The sequence below is a fragment of the Vipera ursinii genome (assembly GCF_947247035.1).
Source record: "Vipera ursinii genome assembly, chromosome: 3".
NCBI lineage: Eukaryota > Metazoa > Chordata > Lepidosauria > Squamata > Viperidae > Vipera > Vipera ursinii.
In genome coordinates, this window is record NC_139516.1 from 74,670,653 (window position 1) to 74,693,800 (window position 23,148).

Genomic DNA, 23,148 nt, shown 5'->3' on the forward strand with positions numbered 1-23,148 from the left:
AATTCCTCTTTCTTCTCTTCTCTCCCTTAGCTGATGACTATTAAATATCCTACCATTTCTGGAGCCTTCCTTCCCTTCATTCACTGCATCTATCTTTCTCTCCTGTGGTGGGGCCAAGACGTTGTCCATCATTCCTCAAGTAGAATACTTTTCAGACTGAAATTTGGGCAATAAAAGTTTGGTTCATTTGACATATAGCAGTGCAATCTACAAATGGTGGCTACTTATGTATGCTACTGTATTGGTCCATGCAATGATGTCTCATAAAGAAAATTAAAACTGCATGATATGGTTTGCCATGTGGTTCTAGAACCTTTCATTATGTCAACATAAAATACTCAATGTGGTCAAAAGAAAGCACTCTTGAATGCACCAAATGGCAAGAATTATTCACTACAGAAAATTTCAATTCTATTGTTTGCAATTTTAATTTTATGCCAAAGTAACATGGCAAGTTTGTAATTTTTAATATTTTAGCTAAGACCAATTCATTCTACACAAATGTATCGATCATGACAACTTTGAGGGCAAAGTATGTCCTTTGTTACACTACCAGCTAAGATAAAATAGTATTTAACTTACGCTTTGCTTACTTTTTTTAAAAATTGTATGAATAAAACCAAAAGTATAATGGCCTGAACCAAATTTATACAATTAAATTATGCATTCAGTTGTAAATTAAAGTCCTTTAAAATCAAATATTTGCTTTTTCTATTCCATTAGATGATTTCAGTACAGCATTCCAGACAAGATGCTGGGCAAATCTGTCATACTCAATTTGTTAGCGTAATAGTGAGTGGCTTTTCAACTTGCACATTTTTATAGAACTTAATGAATCATCTCACTACTATTTACAAACTAAATATATATTATTGATACCGTTATAAACCTGGAACAGTTAAATAGATTATTTTTGGGGTGGGGGACAAGGGTGCTAAGTGAAAAGCAGCTAACTAAAAATTCTAACACACATTAAAATATGCACTGGAACTTCATACATATGCAAATCTTCCAGTTGGTTTAGGCTTGTACTTTAGTTGCCAGAGGAAGTCAGAATAAATTTTTATGCAGGCGATTTTTTTCTTAAATATGTACCAAATTACTTTTTCTGTATTCATTGGAAGGATAATAAATATGTTAGGTTCCTAAAGTTGAATGTTTTCTTCTTTACCAAGGCCATAGCATTAAACTTTTATAGGTTTTTTGTATGTACAAATAATTTTTAAAAAAATCCATTTAAAAATTAAATAATGCAAAGGACAAATTTTCATTCATTAGTTTACATTTATTGAGAATTCATACAAAACAGTACAATTAATGTATTTTCATGAGTACATACACTGTCAATAGGCAAGCTCAACACAACATACTGGAAAGCATTGGATTTACCTCACGTCCAAGCTGCATCTGCCTAAGATACTTCCCATCACAGTAGCCTTTAAAAGACAGTCTTCTTTTTTAACACGGGTAGTTTCTGCAGAGAACACTATTCTCAGGACGAAAATGCTTTTCATGCATATTAAGATAAAGTTGCATAAATGTAAGAGTTTGATAGGGTACTACAAATAGAAAAATGGATCTATTGTACATATTCTGTAGAACCCAATGTTTTACTTTATAAAAATACACAAAGAAAAATGTAAAATTCTACCCTCAAATTTATGAAATGTATCCCAACTGACAATATTTTTTTTAGAAGAAAGGATTAGTGAATGACACAGCCTACCTATCAAGATCACTGAAGTGTAATTTACAAAACTCTAAAGATTGCTTTTTAACTAGCAAATATCCTATAAAGAACACATACCAACAGATAATCTAAAGACATTAGCTGAAATTAAGATGTTCCTCTGTTTTAAAACATTCATTACTTTCATTTAATCCTAGGATTCAATTAGAATTTAGAAATTTTTTTTCCTGCTATAACACACAAACTGCACAAGGAAAAACTATCTATGGATTCGGCTCAAAGGTTCCATATTGTGAGTAGAACACTTCAATCCAACCTTATCTTTCTGAAAGAAATCGGACAAACCAAAAATAAAAGCTATAGTACAAGAAGATGCCTATAGGTCCACCGAAACAAAAATTATTAACACAAATCTTCACCTCCTATGTCAACAACTTTCCCCCCATTATATCTCCTGACTTTGACTTAAATTTCAATGTATGTTAAGAATGAACAGGAAAAAACAAGTTTTCTTTTATAATGGTGAAACAATATTCAACCAAGATGAAGCTCTTCAGCATGTAGCTTGGTGTCATATAAAAATTAATCTGACATATCAAAGTATAACCCCCCCTAAAATAAAATCAAATGGCTCGAGGGAATTCTAGTACAACTACTGATTTAGTTGTAAATGCAAACATATCCGTGCTTGACTATTTAGCAAAGTGTAAACTGATCAAATAATTTTTATAATTACCACATAACACGTTATGGAACATTTACGGTCAAGCAAATAGCACTTTAAAGAATGAGAAGCGATAAAAACAGGCAAATTATACCCTACACCATTAAGTATGGGATACATTTAAAATCGGTATTGTTTTTGCCAATTTTACCTTCTACATGGAGCCCTTCTATGGTCCATGCTCATCGGCTCACCAGGGCCATACACTCAAAGGAATCCTCTTTATTGGAAGTAACTATCTCAGGACCTGATTTTATGAGCTATGATTTGGTGCTTGCAGCATCTTCAGCACTGTGTGTGAAAATGAAGGCAGGGTTTTTGAATATTTTCCTTTCATGCACAGAAAAGCAGGACTTTCGATAAAATCAAAACATTTTATTAAGTGACAAACAAAAACTGATGGTACTGCCTTAAAATTGTCTACTTAAACTGAAAATTAAGCTACCTAGCTAAGTCATATACAAAACATTTTAAAACTAGCAAAAATATACAGCAATTCAGCTGAAAGAGCAAAGTAGGAAGGAAATTGCTATAAAAAGAAAAGATCTGCCAAACTTGTTAACATATCACTGGCACAATATTTTTTAGAACTATTTTGCAAAAGTAAAATCTTACTTCTTTTCCTTCTGCATGAAATAATCAAGCTACATTAACTTATGGTTTATGGTGTATCATCTTAGGATTGAGAGAAACATACAATATTCGAGTACGTTGTATTTGGGTGTAACATCCACATTATAGAAGCATTTGTGAAGGCTGTTGAAGTTCTGACCAATATTTCCTGTATCTTGAAAAAATATTTTATATTCATTTGTAACAACTATTGAGGGAAAATAGTAAAAGTGACTTACTCAAAAATTATTGCAGCAATCCACTTATCTTTAAAAAAATAAAGATACACATTTACCCAGAAATGTAAATAATTGTTTCAGAATTCTCATAGGAATGAAACCATGAATAGCAGAATACATTTGGGAAAAGATATTGGCAGATTGCTTTTGAATACACAAGCACAAAAAAATTCTCACAGGGACAACATTGATATACTGAAATATGTATTTATACACTTCCTTAGGTTGTGCTTACCTGTGCTTTTTGCAGCAGAACCTAAGGTGGAAGATCTGGGAAGGCACTGTGAAGTATAAATAATTGCACTGTTTGCAATTAATAAAGATTTTATACTTTAAATGAATCAAAATCAACAGCCTCCATTTAGTGAATGATAATCAGGTGAATGTTTGTTGTTTAGTTAATAACTACACCATTTTCCAATAAGCTACAGACTTAACATGCAAAATATTTAAGAGACTTCATAGCCTATTTCTCTATATATTTATTAACTTCTAGTAGTCTTTTCAAAATGTAAATCCTAAACTAAACTGGGATAAAAAAATCCCTCCTGATTCTACAGTAGAACAAATGCATTTCTAATTATTTTCGCAATAATACTACTTCATTTTAGACCACATTCAGTTCTTCTCTTGCAGCCACTCTAAGTGAACACTCCAAAACAACAAAATGATTTTCTAAAGATAAGGCTAATAAAGATTTAGAAAAATAGTATATAGCTGCATCACTAAATATATGCAGACAACTGAAGACAAAAACAACTTCCTCCTGACAAGCATTTTTAAATGTTAACAATTTATAAGTTGATATCTGAAGACATCTCATTTCTGAAACCCTAATGAACAATGTTAGTTCATTGATGAATTCTTTAGCTAAAGCTAAATATCTCAAAATACTTACCCATACATACATACATACATTTATGCATATCTAGGTATCTGATTTAAGAACCCATTTGTGATTTTCTAAAATATCAGCACTGTATTTTATTCCAACATAATATTCACAGAAGTATGGCATTTGCATTATGTGGAACATTGACAAAAAGATACTGTTGCAGTTCATCATTTTGTCATTCTGATGTACTTACAGTGCAATGCTCCTTGAAGGAACAATCAAGGATGATACACAGCACAGTCCTCCTCACCCCTACAGAGCTAGTTCTATACTGGCTGGATCAAACCTGCACTTCAACAGACAATGGCAAGACAGACTGTATTGCATGTAATCTAATATATGCAAAAAAAAGCAAACAGTGGATTTTAACAGAACACCAATTTTCAATTAGAATTATTAAAAGTAAAATGTATGACAGATACTTTTCAAACATAACTTAAAAACTAGTCTTCAACATTTAAAAACAGACCTTATCTGAAAAAACCTTTTTTCATTAAGCATTCCAAGACTCAAAACAGCATGTTCTACAACAAATGCAAGTTTTATAACTAAAAAGCATAATCATCCTTACTACACTGAATTCTATAGCAAAATGCTGCAAACCAACTGCTTAGCACATTTTGTTTGTCTAGATAACTGACTTTAATAATGTGTCTGGAAAATATACTAAAGAATTAAATCATTCATAAAACAAATGTTAACTATAGCAGCTATATGGGTCTGGGACAGTGGTCATGAATAAAAAAGAAATTTCAACTGTTAATGCAGAAGTATGTCAAGAAATACCTTCACATACATACAATTTTTACACAAGTAGAAAGAGGAAGATATCAGAATGCTAAATAGCAACATACAATCACAGAAGAGATCCCTCTAAACCTATTCTGGGGAAATACCAACATCAAGCCTGAACTTAAAAGAGGGGGGGGGGGAAAGCCTTATTTGTGTACATGTACAGAATTACTAAAAAAAATATCATTGAATTCTCTTGAGTACCCATATATCCAACTTACCAACACAGGAGGTTTCATATTATTTATTGCAAAGCACAAAACAAGCATTTAAAAGTGATCAAGTATACATTGAAAAAGTACATTTATATCACAAAGCATTGACCACATAATAGTTGCAAATACATTTGCTGGAATGTGTACATCTACACTAATGTACTAAAAACAAACCAATTTCCATTTCTACACAGAAATATTACCTCCTATCAGTTGTGATAGATATTTTGTACATTTCAAAAAAAACACTATTTTTAAACCAAACAAAATTATGATCTTCATCAAGGCGTCTGCATCCATACATTTAACAAAGGTTTTTTTCCCCCACATAATGAAGCAAATACTGTATTGTCCACTTCTTATTATTGGCCCTGTGCGAAGAAATACATAAGAAATACACAAAAAGTTAAAGGAAATATTTTTTAAAAAACTGCGCTAACTCAGGAGTGAAGCCTTTAAGAAAGAAAATTTGGTTAATGCAATGGTGGTAGCTTCCTGCATGGCTTTCAAAAACCCTGAGGAGAAATTTTTAGATCACAAACACTGAATGTATGCAAAGACAAACACAGATCTCCAATTAAAAGAGCATTAATTCATTTGCAGTTATAGTTTATCAGGAAAAATGCATACTTCAGAAAGATATCTTATGTGGGAGACATGCAAAAACAAACAAAATTCCCCCCCACAAAAATTGAAAGATGCATCTCACTAAAATATTAGTTAAATAATTAAAGACCGTTATACCTGTGGTGCTGGAGGATGCTGTGGCATTCCTTGTGGACTTGTCTGGGCATAATAAGCTGCCTGCTGTCTATAGTACTCAGCCCACGCTGCACTGTAATCTGGCTGGCCTGCCGGTGGGGCCCCAGTTGGAGCTGGAACAGCTTGACCTAGAACAAATGTAGATTACACAACTCCGGTGCCATAAAAGGGACAGAAGAAGCTCAAAATAATCTCATTTCTAACGAGCATTTACCTTGCTTCTTGTAATATTCCTCCCAAGCCTTTGAATAATCTTGTGGCTGCCCTTGTTGACCTGCAAAACCCCCCACATTTTAATGTAAACACAGCTCCCATGTATACCACAATTACAGTCAAGAATACAATGGAAGAGTTCTTTGCTGTTTTGTTTTGATGTTATAGTGAAAATCAGAAGATATTAAAATCTCGTATTTTAGTTTTTCTCTTAAGAGTTTTTAATAAATTTAAAATGTATTAATCTGAGTCCACTTTTTATACAGTAGTCTGTTGTACACTATATAAGTAATGTTTGCTCAGCGTAGGTATAGGACAGGCCAGCAATTGATCCAAACCAGCTTGCATAATCCAACCTACTTTCACTAGTTTGAACATGCTTGGAAATGTATTCCACATTATATGCAAGTGTGTAGAAAAACTATTCTCATTATATGGTTTGTAATATATGGGGGGGGGGCACCTTTAGTGAACTTGCCCTGAAATCTGTATCCAAGAGAAAGTGATCTCTTCCTCTCTCTATATATGAAAACATCTTTCAATATTACAAGAACATAGTTTTATCAAATCATGATTAATATTTAAGTTGACCTCGGCTTTTGAGGACTAGCATGTAGTAAAATGCAGAATAAATCGTTCAGCAACCATAAAGCTGCTTTTCAACCAACTCATTATTAATTTTATATTTAAATATTTTTAATTGTTTTCCAACTACATTTAATATAAACAATAAAATAAAATGGATAAAGAGAAACTGTTAAGATACATATGGATCAGTCATTTTGTATTTAAGAAAGTAAATTGAGAGTGGGGGTACAGGCTTTAAGTAATTCTAATATCTCAATTCTCATTCATATACAAAATATCAAATTGCTATGCATTTATTTGCAGAATAAATTCTGCGAAGAATATTAACGTATAAGATAATGTCCAAAAGCTCATATATGTGCCTTAATTTGAATACATTATTTTGTATCTATGGCTTCAATTTCTCCATTATTCTGGTTCTCTGGGCTACATACCAATTGATATCTAAAACTAATTTAGGCAGCATGCTTCTATCATGAATTTTCTTACCCTACCTACTTATTAAATTTAGCTTGAAGTGAATTGTTTTATATGTGATGTAAATGTGTGGAATACAATGCTTCAAAACTAAGACAATTCACATTGTGAAGTCAGTCACAGTGAGAAAAATGAAGGGCACAAAGAGAAAAATGGATATTACAATGTTTTCTAATCCCATTAATTCCAATGCTGAAACTATAAAAACAAGTTACAAGCAACACAAGTTACTATTACACTATTTTATTGGGACACCCACATACAACATTAATTATAACTAGTTATAATCACCTTCTCTATGACAATTGTCTATAACAACTTTGTATAATGTTGTCAAAATACTTTGCCAACTACTAATCTCATTGGAGAAAGGATTAAAATACTAAACTGGAGGAAAAACTTATTTAGAAAAATAAAACTTGAACCTATTTAAGATTCAGTGTTACAAAGTTAGAAGGAATTTAGAAGATATACAATTAAGTGCTTCAAAAAAATTAAACAGTGCCAAGTTTTAGCAAAACTCAATACGGTAAATGGAAATGCATACAGCATTTAGCACAGAATACAGAAAATGGATCCAATTCTCATCTCGATTTACATCCTTATCAAAATCAAAAGCAGGTTATATTTTCTTGTGCTATGAAAGTAATTTAGTCTTAAAATTTCTTGCATGTATTAAAAAGGAAATTAGATTGACAACACTTTTGCAATGAATATTCTGATTGTGAATATTAAGATGGCGTACTCTTTAACATCTAATTCTGTCAAAAGACCAGACTAAAACCAATTAATGAGAGAATCTCGGGTTTCAAATTAGGCTTTTCATTGATGGCACTGGATGCAAAATGCAAACACATATATGTGGCTTCCAATGAAGTAAAATTAGAACAATAGCACATATTAACCTAGCTATCAAAAAGGAACACATGTATTTCATATCCACTACTTCCAGGTTAAATGTAGTTTCACAACAGAACATGAAACTACAATAGCTGAATTCATGATTCAGATTCAATTTTACTGTTTAATGGAAAATATAAAGAAAATGGCAAATATCTATGGATAGCGTTGATACCAACAACATATTCTAGGATTAGCATTTTATGAATACATTTTATGAATATGTGCTTTCAAGAACACTAACACCAGAATTGGGTTTACAGTATTAGAAGAGATTTGGGGTTATTTTTTTCTTGCTAGAAGTATTTTAAAGGGCATATATATCTTTTAAATGAATGGGATTGGATCCATTTTAACTGTTTGCTCAATTCTTTAATTTTGGCACAAAAATCCTGTCTTAACCATCTTGATATGAGAGACAGAACACAGTAGATCATAATGGAATCTCCCTACTATCAGATCTATTCTGAGTTCACAGGACTCATATGCAGAGCCTTTGCCCTTATGGATCCACAGTGTGTTCTCATATGGTGTCCTTTTTACGATGCTCAAAGAGATGCTCTGATCCTTTTATTTCCAAATAAGAGGGCCACATTGATAGATTTTACATTTACATTTATTTATTAGATGCTAACCGTATGCTCATGTAACAGGTGGCCAAATATATTCATGTCATACAACTGCACAAAACTTTAAATTAGATATTATACTGTCCTATTGTTTTCTTTCCCAGTAACAAACTGCTGTGTTAAACTGTTTCTCATTTTTACCACAAAGGCTGTTCAAGACTAACAAATGTATTTGATTTTTTTCAACCTTAATGGAACAGTAAAAATTAAAATTTTGATAAGTCTTTGCCATTTCTTATCTGTTTCCTGGAAAATTCTCAGGCTTCAGGCAATGGATAGATTCACTGAGTGGCTTTTAGTCTTGAGTACTGATGTTTTCATTAAAAGTTGCTTTGGCAGTTTTAGAAATGTGCCCAGTTTAAGTCTATCAAATAAACCTTATTAAGCTAAATATTTCCTATATACATGGCAATACTCCGTTTTTTGTGTTTTTGCTGTAGAAATCAAGCTACAAAAATTAGAGTGTGGAATGCAGGTTTTCCTCTGTAAAAGTAAAGATGTCATAAAAGCTTTCTGCACAATCAAGTCACCCAAGGAGCAAAAATATAAAAGGTGCTTACAACATAAAACTTATTTATATTAATAGTTTTGCTTTTTCAAAATAAAATTGTATATGAATCAGTAAACCTACTGAGAAGTATAAATTTTAAAAATCAAAAGTAAATAAAACGTACCCATTTTTTTATAGTACTCTTCCCAAGCCTTGGTGTAATCTACCTGCCCTGCCGGTGCTGGATTTGGTTGATCTCCTGATTGAACAAAAAATAGAATGAGTAAAATAAAAAACTAAAAAGATTCAGTTCTAATCACTTACATTTTATTCTAATTAAGGGTAAAAACTTTAAATCAAAAGTTAACCTTTTTTTCCCCCTCAAAAACTTTGCAAGTCCCAGTTCAGAAATGCCTTATTTGTATCTATCAAGGATTGAACTTGGCTGCAGGTACCCCATCTTTTAACCGTCAAAGACATGTACATTTCTTTAACTGGAGAGATCAATGAGACTTTCTCAATGATTCAGCTGTTCCAGTTATATTTAATTGGAACCAGTCATTGTGCACAAATCAATCTGTCTCCATGACTATTCCGTGTCCCTTAGGGTCCGTACACAAAAAATCCTTGAGATGGCAATGTAAGTTGTTTATAGATGCTTACAGGAAAGAGGTGAAGGCTCTGGTGGACTGGTGCAATAAAAGTAACCTGGTTCTAAATGTTAATAAAACAAAGGAGATCATTGCAGATTTTAGAAAGAGCCAGCAGTGTCATACTCCACTCAGTATCCAGATGTAGAGGTGGTCAACAGTATTAAGTATCTGATAACTAACAATCTGAATTGGTCTCTCCACACGTCATCCTTAGTGAAGCGTGTAAACCAGCATCTGCATTTCCTGCGCTGGATGAAGAGCAGCGCCTCAGATAGAAAGTCCATACAGAGAGTGGTAAGGACAGCCGAGATTATAGGAAGCTCGCTCCCTGGTATTCAGGATGCTGCTAATAAGCGCTATTTGCTTAGAGCTTAAAGCATTGTTAGAGACCCCACACACCCACTTTACGGTCTGTTTCTGTTGCTCCCCTCTGGAAGGAGGTTTCAAAGTATTTGCAGCAGGACTACCAGAATCTGTAACAGCTTTGTTCCCTATGCTATCCATATGGTAAACTTGCAAGATTCGTTTTTCTTGCCATGTACATATTTACATCTGAACTAGATTGTGTTGTTTCTCTGCATCATAGAACATATGTGGGTATATGCAAAAAAACATTTTTGGGGTCATATTTATGTAGTGTACATTGGAAGTGGTGACCCTCTGACAGCTGTATGCAACAAAATTTAATTTTAATGTATGCCGATTAGCGTACATTTAAAGTGACAAAGTTATTCTATTCTATTCTGCTGTTGCATATGTCCACATTGTTATTTTCCAGAAATTCCTAGAAACAATAACTATACCAAATAGAATAATTGGAAAAATATAAAATTCAGGAATATTATTATTTTTTCTTTAATTCATGTGTAATCATTTGACTGGAAGCATAATATAAAACTTTAAGTCATCATGTTGACCTGAATTACTTTTTGATTCAAATTCAGTTTTTGTATTGTCACCTAGTGGTGTATAATCAGAGCATGTTCTGCTGGACTATTTTTCACAATTCCTGATTATCGTCTCTTTCATATACTTTCAAATTTAAACTGAAATCCTACATTTCTTTATGAAACAAAGCTTGGAGGGTATTAAGTTCACAAGCCTTCCCCCACCATCACCACCTTCACAGAGTGCAGAATTTTATACCCTGATTTAACAGCAACTCACTTTCAACAAAGTTGAGTAACCCATTTGCTTGCAAAGCATAAACGGAAAGCCAAGATATTATATACAAACTCCAGACTGCAGTAATGAGAAGGCAAGTCTAGTATTGCTTGGAGCTCATTCCCACTACCAAAACATGTTGGCATATTGTATGAATGCAGATTTTTCCCCCTGAAGAATAACTTTAGAAAAAAATAATTCTTGAATTCTGAAAACATTTTATGAGAAGGATATACTGGAGTTGTATTTAATTGGCTCATCAACATAATTGCTTGGAATATAAGAAAACTAGTAAGAGATACGGAGATTACTGGAAAGATTAGGAATTGCCCAGAAATCCCAGCCCAACTTTGGTTAAAATTCTCATCAATCTAATGCCTTATTCCTAAATTAGCTGCCCCAAGCATTTTTAGATTTGACTGACTGATTTTAATATTGAAACCAACTTACATACAAAGCTTCAAATATTTGATGAAATTTTAATAAAACAACTCTTTCAAAATATTCTACGGCTTGAATAAGATACTTCAACTTTTAAAAAAAGCTATTCTGGTATATTTGTTATATTGATACAAACACGGTACCTTGCCCGTTAGTCTGAGTGGCAGGTGGTGCACTAGGTGGAGCTGCAGGGGGTGGCTGTGCTTGCTGTTGATAGTAGTGGGCGTAATAGGCTGCCCATGCTGCTGAATTAGGGTCTGCTGGCTTACCTGAAAATTACGCATGACATTCAGTTCAACATCTCAAGAGATTATCAAGATCAGCTGCCATTTAAATTCATTCTTATGAAAGATAGATATATAAACTCTCCCAAAGTAAAATAGTTAATCTATTCACCATGAACATTGTTTATGATAACATGTAAATAATGAAACCAACCACTTCCCATTTTTGTGTAAATTGTTTCTTCTATCTATCATTAAATGTAAGCATTACAAAGTGGGTTATGTTCCTACAATTGCTCTTAGCCAAAGCTGCATTATTTTGGTGTGTTTGATGTGAATGTCACTTTGGAACAGAGGTGTTATTTAAAATTTGGACTGCATCTTATGCAAGCTTGAGGAATTGCAATAAATCCTGTGGTACCTTCTTTTGAATAATAAATACTAGTTGTATTATCAAGTCATATTTTTTTTAAAATCAAAAGCATTAGTTCTAAATCTAACTCCGTATTTAATTCAGGGCGAATTTTGACTATCTGAAATATTCGATGTACAGGTAATTTATTACTATTGGTACAGCATAATGACCATCCACAAATATTGGCCTTGGAAAGGGTACTTTATGGCCCATAAAGAACTTCTGGCAGTTGCAAAATGTTGCACCACCACTCTTGTGGTCACATGATTGTGAACTAGATGCTTGGTAACCTGTTCACATTTTAGAAAAGCTGTAAAGTGCCCTGCAATTGTGCATTTGCCATCTTTTCTGCCAGATTTCAACTCTGTTCCTGGACCCCATTGAAGGAGTTCCGTCCCATGCATAGAGGAACGGAGTTGAAATAGTTTGGTAGGCTGGTTTTTCACAACTATCTGTGCTTAAATGCATCTTAATGTTTTCGGAGAACCCTATTCACAAGTAATTTTAGCATTTCAGTTTTAATTTGCTGGCAAAATGTAATGAATATGGCTTAATTAATGATTTAGTTTCATCACATTTTCTTTAGTAAAATATGTGATTAATGTGCATCTTATTGCAAATTAGCACCATTTATAGATTTGCTTATACTTACCAGGATCTGGGGGATTTGGTGGTTGCCAATGTGGATATGCATTACCCCATCCTTGTGGGGCATATGGTGCTGGAGGTCCACTAAAATGAAAATGTAATATATAATTAGATCAAGTAGTAAAATAATTTATAACAACTATTTTTATTACAGGTGACTTGGAACCTGCTGCAAAAGCTAGACTGCAATCTACTAAGAATGTTCCGATTACCTCCATATAGAAGAGAACTGGCCTAAAAGGCCTGCAAGAATCCTGTCATATATACTCTTCAGAACTAATGATTTACAGCACACCTAATATGAATTAAGTGGCTTATAATATATAGTTTTAATTCAGAATAAATGTTCAGTTAAATGGTACCCTTTCTTTTTTAGAGAAATCTCTAAAGTGAATGCTTCTAAGATTTTGATTATAAAACAAATACATTCAAAAACTGCATGGAATCCACAGATGAAATCCAGATCCCAATCCAACAAGATCTTGCTCTGCAAACATAACTACAAGTGTACAATACTTACTGAGGTGCGGGACCAGGAGGGCCAGGGGTATAAGGAGCTGGATTGTAAGGTCCCATTGGAGCCCCAGGAGGTGGCCCAGGGGGGCCATGTGGCCCAGGAACAACACCATGAGGTCCATGAGGCACCGGGGGCCCCAAAGGATTTACTGGACCCTGTTAAGATAAGTTAAAATAGTGAAGTTATTCTATGTCAATACCAAGGATAAGATTATATTGCAGTTTAAGAACACTGAACTTAAGGGCAACACCTAGATACAGAAAAGCTATTACTAAAACTGGATGAAGGGTTCTCTTTCCTCAAGCTGATAAACCAATGAAGCTATACATTTTTAATATACAGCCTGTTTTATAGTTCACAGTTCCTAAAAACACTGCGTGGCTCGATAAGGAAAACTTTGCTTGTGGAAAGTCGGTAGAAAAGGTCACAAATTAGAGTCATGTGTATGTGGAATGCTGCAGCCATCATAAGTGCAAGCCACTCGACAAGCACATTGGGACAGCCAGAATTTCAAGGACTCTAAACTATCGTTCATTCAGTGCCTTGACTTTAGTTGTCATAACCTGAACTCTACCTCTAACATATATGTTAGCTCATTAGCTTGCAACCACTCAAATCAGAACTTAGCTTGCAACCACTCAAATCAGAACAGATGAGGGCAGAGAAGAGCTCAAAGAGAAGTTTACTCAAATTACAGATAGTCCTTGGTTAATGATTGCTAGTTCAAAGTTATGACCATGCTGAATGAGCAGTAGTTACGACCAGTCCTTCGATCTCCCAGACTCTTGCATATATTCCCACACAGCAGTTGCTACCTCAAGCCCTGCTGCTCTTGCATCATGTCATCCCAACCACCCATGCATTCCCTTGCTCCCTTTTCCACCTGGGATTAGCCACTTACTGTTTAAAAGCTGTCTGGGACTTGCAACTTCCTGCAAGCTTCCCTGAATTTTGGCTGTTGGAAGCTGGTAGGAAGTTAACATCCCACAATCCTTGCTTAACAGTAACAGGGAATGCTAGGACTGCCATCATTATGCATGTGAACACATTACTTTGATTGTCTCACCTACTGATGGAAATTCCCAATCCCTATTACCATTGTAACTTGAGGACAACCTATACAGACATTTCATAAAATGCAGATTTTCCGTAATTCTTAATTTTCTGTATTTTATATTACCTACTTATGCATTTTTTTCATAAATATGTTAAATTCTCATCATTCAGTAAACTCCACAGAACAAGCAATCCTCCATTTAAATTTCTCATTACTCTTAAGCAGAGCTCCCCAACCTTTCTGGCTTGGCGGCCTGGAAGGAAAGGGAGCAGCAGGGAACTGTACATACATGGCCCGCATGCGTAAATGGGTGTGCGCACAACAGTGCTAGCCTGCCCATGCGTCCGCAACCAGACTGTGCACACGTGCGATGTGTGCGCTGGTGCCCATGTGCAAGCAGGCTGCTGGAGCCCCGCACATGTGCTAAAGGGCCACTTACTGGCGGTGGTGCTAGCATCCTGTGCTTGTGCAAATGAGGCCATTAGTGCCCACGCGGTGGTGCTACCCCAAGGGGGGGGCTCACCAGCTATTCCCAGGGCCCAGTGGCCAATAGGCCATGGCCTGTTACCAGGCCACGGACCATAGGTTGAAAACCCCTGCTCTTAAGAACAACCGATTTGACAATTGTAATTTTAAATGGGACTGTTCAAAGGTACCAATAAGCAGTATCATAAATTGTATTCTGAACAAAGGCAAAATTTAAAGTGCTAATCCTGTTCTGTACTTAACCAGGTGTTTGCATCACAAAAACATTAACAAACAATTGTTTTCCAGAACTCACTCCAATCTTCTCTTCTATAAGCTGCCGAGCATAATCAATCTGTTGTGGTGTCCCTCGAATAGTAAATAATTTCATGTTGGGATCTGCATTTGGTGGAGGATTTCTTTGAAGTTCTATTCTTGCACCAGACTGCTGACTAATGCTCTTGATAGTTTCACCACCTGAATTTACAAAGAAATTGTATTATACTGTAATCTATATAACTTAACCTTAATTAGAAAGAATAACAAAAAAAATCTTTTGTTGCTCCTGAATTGAGAATAGAACTATCTTGGTGACATTATGTTACTACTGATAGTGGGTATAGTTTTAAACTAGTGTTTAAAGTATTTTCTGCATGACTTCTAACATTTTTTTTGTTTGACATAAGGAAAGTTGTAATTGGTTAATTTTATTTCTTAGAGATCAGAAACCATGTAATTTTGTGTCTCATCTATATAGTACTCTTCAACTGCACAAACTGTTCCAGTTTCAATTCATAGTTGAGGTTCTGGAAATCCCTGAATAGTTTTAATTGCTTTAAAAAGAAATCAGAGAAGCCCAGAGATACATTTGCAACATATGTATCTCAACATAGAACAATCTTCACTTTAGGTGGTTTTAATGCTGAACCCAAAAGTTCCACTTTCATCATCTGTATGAGACATTCAATAAACTAGTATCATGAGTAAACAAAGCAGGAATGAAAGAAAAAATACATGAAATATATTTTCAAACATTGCTTCAACTGACATAATCACAAGGTTTTTATTTGTGAATGTATTAACCAGATTATAGAGCTGATTCGTTTATTTTGTTGACATCTGATGTGATTCATGTTTTACCCAAAGAGTTAGGCTAAATGGGAATTTTTATAAAAATTGAAAAGAATTAGAATGTGGAAGTGTAACTCAGGAAACTGCACAGATTTCAGAAACAGCAATGGATAGTGAAAAAGCAGCTTAAACTGTTAAGAAACGTTTAGGGAAATAAATTAACTCCAATCAGTATTTCACCTAGTTAGAAATCACTGAAGAAAAGCCAAGGAACAATAGCTGTGAGGTCTAACTTCAATTCCTTACTGGACATGTAAGACTTTTTGTATGGTCCAATATTTTCCCTATGATGGAGGTATCACCAATCCTATTGTTGTGTTTTGATTTGTAGGATAGAAGGATGCTTATTTGTAATGAGGAGTCCATTTTCATACGTAATCACTTTCAGTATAAGGCGGCTAAAGACAAGTAACATTTTTTTTGCTACTGTTTTCTGGACAAAAGCCCTGCAGCCAGATTTTATTATCAGGGAGATACTTCAACAAGGACCAGGACGTGAGTTTTACTCAATGATAAATGCCATCTCCTGCCCTCAAGCAGGAAAATAGCTTATTTATTGCTCTACCTCATAAAGCAAGTCAAGCTTTTTACCTTTCCCAATGATTAATCCAGTTTTTCCAGTGGGAACAATAAAATTGAATTCTTGCAGTCCACCAGGTGGTCCCATATTCCAATTCCCCTGACCTCTTCCTCTACCACGACCACCAGGCCCTGGCCCTCCAGGATTGCCAGCCTAAATTATGAAAAGAATTGTAATTAGCAATACTGAAAAAATATTGTCTTCTGCAGAAGCATTATTTTTATTTTGCCTTTGTAGCAAATACAATTGCCTTAAAACAATAAGAGGGACATATAAGACTTTTGTAAAAGTAACATTATATCATTTTTCTTCACAAAACCAACCAAAACAACCAAACGTACTTCATTTCAACCTGGAAAATACTTTTCCAAACAAAGCAATAACAATCTTGATTTCTCTTCTTCCTGGTATGCTAGCTTACTATATGGATCGGGATTAACCCTATAGTAATATAGGTTCAAGCCTTCACTTGACTATGAATCTCACTTGGTAATTCTGGAATGTAAGGCTTATGCCATGAAAATCAAGTTCAATTCACCAGGCTGAATTCCCAGAGTAAATGTGGGATACAAATGAAATAAATCATTCCAAGCCACTATCGCTTGTAAGATTTCTACTCTCCTTCCCAAGAGCGAGGGACAATTAGTTTTAACAGAAAAATGTCTATGCGCATGTCTTGCTAATAAAGGTTACGAAAAAACATAAGATCAATATTTTATAATAATTAAGATTGCCCAAACTATTAACCAACCTGAACGCTTCGAAGAAGATCTGTAATAATTTCAGCTGCATGCTGACATCTGTCTGGTGGTCCTGTGATCTGTGCTATTCTATCAGGTGTTGTTCCATCATCTACAAAAGCAATAAGTATTTTACAAGTATTTAAGTATTATAGATAAAAAGCATGCAATCAGTATATTTTCCCATGGAGAAACTCTACCTGGTTTAAACTGAATCCTTACACCAGCATCATTCTGTATCTTTTTTATCATTTCGCCATTTCTTCCAATTACAATACCAACTGCAAACCGTGGTATTGGTACCTTGAGAAACACAATATATTTTAACAAATGTTAAATAAGAATTTTAAAGCAGATCAATGTAATATGTAACATTAGGAAAGACACCATTAACTCAACAGTAATCAACTGGGCAAGAATACCCGAAAGAGAAATTAAATGGTCTGAAGTATTTTTAAGCATTTTAAAGCCAATTTTACAATTAGTATTTAACAGGAAGTAAAGCATCATAATCAAGATGGTTTAAATTAGTGAAAGCAATTGGAAATTTATGTTTGTTCATAGATAAGGATGAACACAGGCCTAAAGTACAATTTGCCAAAAAATATTCATCATACTCACATCTAATCCTTCATTGCCTCCTATTCTTGACCCATATTCATTTCGTACCTCTCTGAAGCCACCTTGATCACGAATTAGGTCTAAAACCATTTCCTTTGCTTGCTGAAAGAAAAATGAGTACACATAAGATGCAATGATCTTACAATCATACAATTGTATTTTGGAGAGATACAATTTAACATTTAAAATCTGTTCTTACTTGGACTTTGTAAGGATCTCCTGTGATCCTAAGAGGCTTATCTGCTCCAGTGTTCTGTGGTCCATCTTGAATCATCACCATTTTAACACCTGCACGCTCCTATTTAATAAAATTAATGCATTCAGATCATAAAAATATTAAATGTTCACACATAATTTTAGAAAATAAAATGCTAGCTTACTTGAAGCTGTTTTATAGTTTCTCCACCCTTTCCAATAACTAATCCAGCTTTGCTAGCTGGAATCATGATTTCCTGAACAGCATTTCCTGGGCCATCGCCATGATGGAATCCTGGTGTAGGTCTTCCCTTTTCAACAATCTGGTCAAGCAATCTCTTTGCAGATCTTGAAAAAAATAAAAATAAAAAGTATTTGCAATTAAAAAAATGTATGAAAAATAATATAATTAGCAAGAGACAGAATATTTCGAGTGATTGCTAACTAAAAACCATTCTATTTTATAAACTTTGAAATGTGTTATTTGCAGCAATATTAAATGGGAAAAGTAGAGAAAATGAGAATGCATGTGATTTCTTCATACTATTAGCAGCCATACTGGACCAATAGTACACTTCACCTGTTGTATGCCAGACTTGAGAAAACAATTATAATTGAATTCTAGCTGAAACTATTTATGTTACTTGGGTGATCATGAATGTATTAAGTGTTGCTAAAAGACCATACCACAACTGAACATGTTATGTACTTGCACTTTCCCTTAAAGTAACAGTATTATAAAGCAGGTCATCACATGATTGTGCCCGATTTCATAACCATTTTTGCCTGGGTGTTAAGCAAATTCACTATTTGCTATGGGATGTATTTTTTAGGAATTGGAAGTAAATGCCAGTTTCTGGAAAAATCATTGTAAATTGCTGCCATTTGACTGTGGATGATGCATATGTGGTCTGGTTGCTGAGTTCACAAAATGTGGCCACGTCAGAACTGCAAACATTAAAATTTCAAATCTGGGTTATCTTTCGTGTTCTGTTATAATTTGAAATGGTTGCTAAGAAACTGGTTCTAAGTTGAGGACTACGGGTAATTGGCCTCAGTAGAGCTACTAAATCCTCCAAACAATCTGGAAGAATAGTATTTTCCAATGACTCGACTGAAAAATCAGAAACTTTTGCACTACAGATTGTTCATATTTCAGTCAGAGCTATATATATTTTGTGTGCCATAGCATACAGCCTGGTACACTTTTATTAGGCAAAGTTAGAACACTGCACATATTTGGAAAGAAAATTATTAACAAAAAATATTTCAACACAAACAGTATTTGTGAATAAACTTACTGTACTGACTCAGGTGTCCCAGTCAACATGCAAGATCTTTCAGGAAGTCCACCACTATCTATAAATGTAAATAGCATAGAATAAACACTAATAAGCAGGTATCAGTAATTTGCTTTTAAGAGTTTAGCAATAGGTAATTCAATTATTTCATGATTGTTTCAATTTCACTGACATAAACTGACAATTTAAATCATCAAAGTAATTTGTGTGCATGCAACATTAAATTATGTTCCATCTATAACCTAGTAAAATAGAGAATATGAAATAATTACCAGGTGCAATCTGTATTTTACATCCAGATTCTTGCTGTATGCGAGATATCTGTTCTCCCCCTCTGCCAATTACTTGAGAAACAGACAAATAAATTAATGGATTAATACCTTGTACTCCAACAGCTTTAAATATATTGTAGTAAATACCTATACTCACTAAATCCAACCATTCCATCTGGAACTTTATATTCTTCTGTCATTACAGGCCTGGAGAAAGAAAAACACCACAAACTAGTATTTGTACCTAGATTGAAGTAAAGTTCTCTCTTCAAATAAAGAGGCACATCATATTTATATATTTGCTAATTTTATTTCTACTCAATTAATGTTCTTTGGTTTCCATATTCTGTTTAAATCACTATGCCTACAAAATAATATTGCAATTCATATGCATTTTAAACATACATAACATTTCATTTTTTAATAAAGTCACAAACAAAGCAAAATATATAAGAACAAAAATAGGGAATAAAATGCTAGGAAATTTCAGCAAAACTATTTCATAACATTTTGAACTTTTTTATTTTTTAAATGAAAACACTTAATTCTAAAGTACATATGGTAATTTTTTTTTGTTCTTTGACCTATGGTCAAAAGAAAATACCCCACAATTACAATTAAAAGATTTCAGGAGACTTAGGGGAATCTAATGCAGCCCACCCTACTTTTTCATTTCATTTACTTTTTTGGTATACATAACATACATATTTAACAAGTGTTGCAACGAAGAGAAAATATTTTGCCAGCATCGTGCTGAAGAAGAAAAAACTATATCTATCTTGATAAGTGCAATGGAAATGTGTGAAAAGAAATGCAATTCTTTAACTTTCAGTGAAGTAGCACAGTAAAAAAAACAAGCATTTTCAACTATATAGCTGTTTAACATGCGACTTAAAACCTAAATTTCTATCTCTCAACTAATTACCTCATCTAGTTCAATGTCAATGTTCAATGTGAACATTACCTGGCAAACAGTAAATAAATATTCCCTAGCCAGTTGAAGCTAAAATTATTTCAATTACTGATTGAATTAACTATATGAATTACTTTCAACGCAACAGTTTTTTGGTGTGCTCACAAGGGACAAAATAATTCATAAAGCTGATTCCCTATACTGATAACTGATATAAATTTCTAAAACAAATCAATAAAAATTGTAGTCTATAAGGTAAAGAGAAATAAAATCTTACCTCTGTTGCTGATGCATGGGTGGTAACTGATTTCCAAAAGCTAAAATGAAATATTACATACTTTGACAATTTCACCAAATAATCTGCAATAATGGCATACGATACACAACAGCAAAAACATACAGGATTAGCTTCACTTCAATATGTTTGCATTTGACTATTACACATTTTGCCAAAACATCATTAATGCACAAATACATTACTGGATATGAGATAGCTCAGAATTGGTACTAGAAAAAACATAGAGGTAGTATTTGGCTTGGCCAATTCCACTTAATAAGTTTAGTTATTTCCTTCTCTTTAATTTATTTATTTATATTTAAATTTGCTATGAACTTGCTATGATTTGCAAATCTTGGCAAGCATAAATAATTTATTATTTGGCAAGTAAAGGCAAATGGTAGCTTCTGTAAATCAGAAATAAAAACGTGAAAGGGAAAATGAGCCTTGGTGGAGCAGTGGGCTAATGCCTCCTTAAGTAACACCAGCTGCCTGCAATTAGTGCAGGTTTGAGTCCCACCAGGCTCAAGGTTGACTCAGCCTTCCATCCTTCTGAGGTAGGTAAAATGAGGACCCAGATTGTTGGGGGCAATAAGCTGACTTTGTAATAATGCCACTTGGGGGGGGGCGAAAGCCCTAATAAGCAGGCATATACATAGAATGAAGGCTATATTGATTTGTGCTTTAGATTGTAAGCCGCCCTGAGTCTTCGGAGAAGGGCGGGATATAAATGGGATTAAAAAAACAACACATAATACCAAGGCAGTCTCCTTTAAATCAAGTTTGATATCCAGCACCTGGAAGTTGTTTTCAACTAGCTTCTTTCAGGATGTGTTTATAAGTGACTCTACAATTCGATAGCATCTATTTAAGTATGAAAAAGGGCCTGATCCTGTTTAGTTCTAAAGCCAAACAAGATGTGTTAGACGCTGGTGTGGGCTAGGACTTTTTTGCTTAAAAAGTTTTTTCCCCTGTATTTCTTTCTTTTTATTTCACGTTTTCTTGCATTACACACTACTTTAATGAGCTTTCACTCGCCTAAACAATCAGTGTCTACCAGAATAGAAAGCAGGAAGAACCACATAAACCAAAGCCCTATTTGTGATACATGTGGTTTTCAAGCAGAAACGGCTGCTGCATTTAGCTGAATATATTAATGAGCTTTATTCATATACAATTCAATTAATAAAAAGGGAAAAGTTCTGGGTTTTCAAGAAAATATTGTTGGTTAGCTTTCAAGGTTAACTGAAACTATTCTGCTTCATTTTTAACTTTTAACTTGACATTTTTAAATGAAACCAAGTTTTATATAGAGAATGCTAAACAATATTTCATATATGAAGGGCTAACAAAGATGTTATTCAACTAAATTTAATAACTTCTGTACTTTAATACGCTTCAATGTAATTGTAACTTCTGAGCAAGTTTAACAAAAACAGCCACTGTCTTAATTTTTTTTCAGGCTGCAAAACTTAAATTAGATTAGGTAGTAAGTCAGTAGACCTTACTTCTGGATAGAAGGAATAAAAATACTGGAAGATTTTAAAGTCCAAGTTCTAAATTTTAATTTCTACCTTCATCAAGCTGAGAAAACTGAATATACAAATGAATTAAAATAAGTTCATCAATTGTGAAATAAAATCAAACGAATTCTAACAAAGTATTGATTTACTGATGGAACAGTATGATTCAACATGGTAAGAGGAATATTTCTACAGAGGTAGCACAGTGTACTTCTAATCTCTCTCTCTCTCTCTCTCTCTCTCTCTATATATATATATATATATATATATGTATGTATGTATGTATATAATATAAAAAAAATTAAAGTATTTCTAACAGTCTACCTACAGGGTTCCATTTCTATTTAAGTGACTTAAAAATTCAAGCAAATGTTTCATTACCTTTTGTGACTATTTAAAACATTTTTAGCTGTAGAATACCTTGTCTTCTATTTGGAAAGGAAGCTTCTTTTATATCAGAACCTTGAAAGGTCATCTCTACATCTAAGCAACCAACTATAAATAAAAAAGTCATGTTCTATATATGTTTATTAGTTTTTGACTTAGAGTGGTATGAACTCAATCACTACTACAAATCTTGCTTTATGGTTTCAACCAATGTGACTCTAGTCACTGTCTTTTAATTAAAATTCTATTAAAATATAGCTTATTCTTGACTCCTAAGTACAGTTCTCAGGAATTAAGATTGACTCAAAGACCCCTGAACCCACCACAACTAAAATTATAAACAGCCACTAGGAAAGTTGCATCTATAGTTCCCCCACCAAACTCCACAATAAGACCAT

At 33.9% G+C, this 23,148-nt stretch overlaps 2 protein-coding genes across 13 annotated transcripts in view; one reads left to right on the forward strand and one right to left on the reverse strand.

The window, feature by feature from the left end:
* NEXN (nexilin F-actin binding protein) overlaps nucleotides 1-718 on the forward strand; it is a 37,575-nt gene extending 36,857 nt beyond the window's left edge. For 3 of the 5 annotated variants that reach the window (XM_083359408.1, XM_083359407.1, XM_083359409.1), the window contains exon 14: nucleotides 31-718. In XM_083359408.1, the coding sequence (XP_083215534.1) occupies nucleotides 31-44 (14 nt within the window). In that variant the 3' untranslated portion in view covers nucleotides 45-718. The remainder of the gene's footprint in view (nucleotides 1-30) is intronic. The other 2 variants (XM_083359411.1, XM_083359410.1) reach the window with 2 other exon arrangements.
* A 553-nt stretch (nucleotides 719-1,271) lies between these two features.
* Nucleotides 1,272-23,148, reverse strand: part of FUBP1 (far upstream element binding protein 1) — a 29,274-nt gene continuing 7,397 nt past the window's right edge. For 2 of the 8 annotated variants that reach the window (XM_083359402.1, XM_083359400.1), the window contains 18 exons: nucleotides 20,841-20,880; nucleotides 19,808-19,857; nucleotides 19,651-19,722; nucleotides 19,379-19,436; nucleotides 18,263-18,425; nucleotides 18,082-18,180; nucleotides 17,883-17,984; nucleotides 17,462-17,564; nucleotides 17,273-17,373; nucleotides 16,533-16,674; nucleotides 15,127-15,287; nucleotides 13,292-13,443; nucleotides 12,776-12,855; nucleotides 11,628-11,753; nucleotides 9,411-9,485; nucleotides 6,144-6,203; nucleotides 5,912-6,057; nucleotides 1,272-3,546 (listed from right to left, as the gene is read on the reverse strand). In XM_083359402.1, the coding sequence (XP_083215528.1) occupies nucleotides 3,439-3,546; nucleotides 5,912-6,057; nucleotides 6,144-6,203; nucleotides 9,411-9,485; nucleotides 11,628-11,753; nucleotides 12,776-12,855; nucleotides 13,292-13,443; nucleotides 15,127-15,287; nucleotides 16,533-16,674; nucleotides 17,273-17,373; nucleotides 17,462-17,564; nucleotides 17,883-17,984; nucleotides 18,082-18,180; nucleotides 18,263-18,425; nucleotides 19,379-19,436; nucleotides 19,651-19,722; nucleotides 19,808-19,857; nucleotides 20,841-20,880 (1,838 nt within the window). In that variant the 3' untranslated portion in view covers nucleotides 1,272-3,438. Of the gene's footprint in view, nucleotides 3,547-5,180; nucleotides 5,539-5,911; nucleotides 6,058-6,143; nucleotides 6,204-9,410; nucleotides 9,486-11,627; nucleotides 11,754-12,775; nucleotides 12,856-13,291; nucleotides 13,444-15,126; nucleotides 15,288-16,532; nucleotides 16,675-17,272; nucleotides 17,374-17,461; nucleotides 17,565-17,882; nucleotides 17,985-18,081; nucleotides 18,181-18,262; nucleotides 18,426-19,378; nucleotides 19,437-19,650; nucleotides 19,723-19,807; nucleotides 19,858-20,840; nucleotides 20,881-22,744; nucleotides 22,900-23,148 lie in introns of those variants that run through there. The other 6 variants (XR_014492097.1, XM_083359401.1, XM_083359406.1 and 3 more) reach the window with 6 other exon arrangements.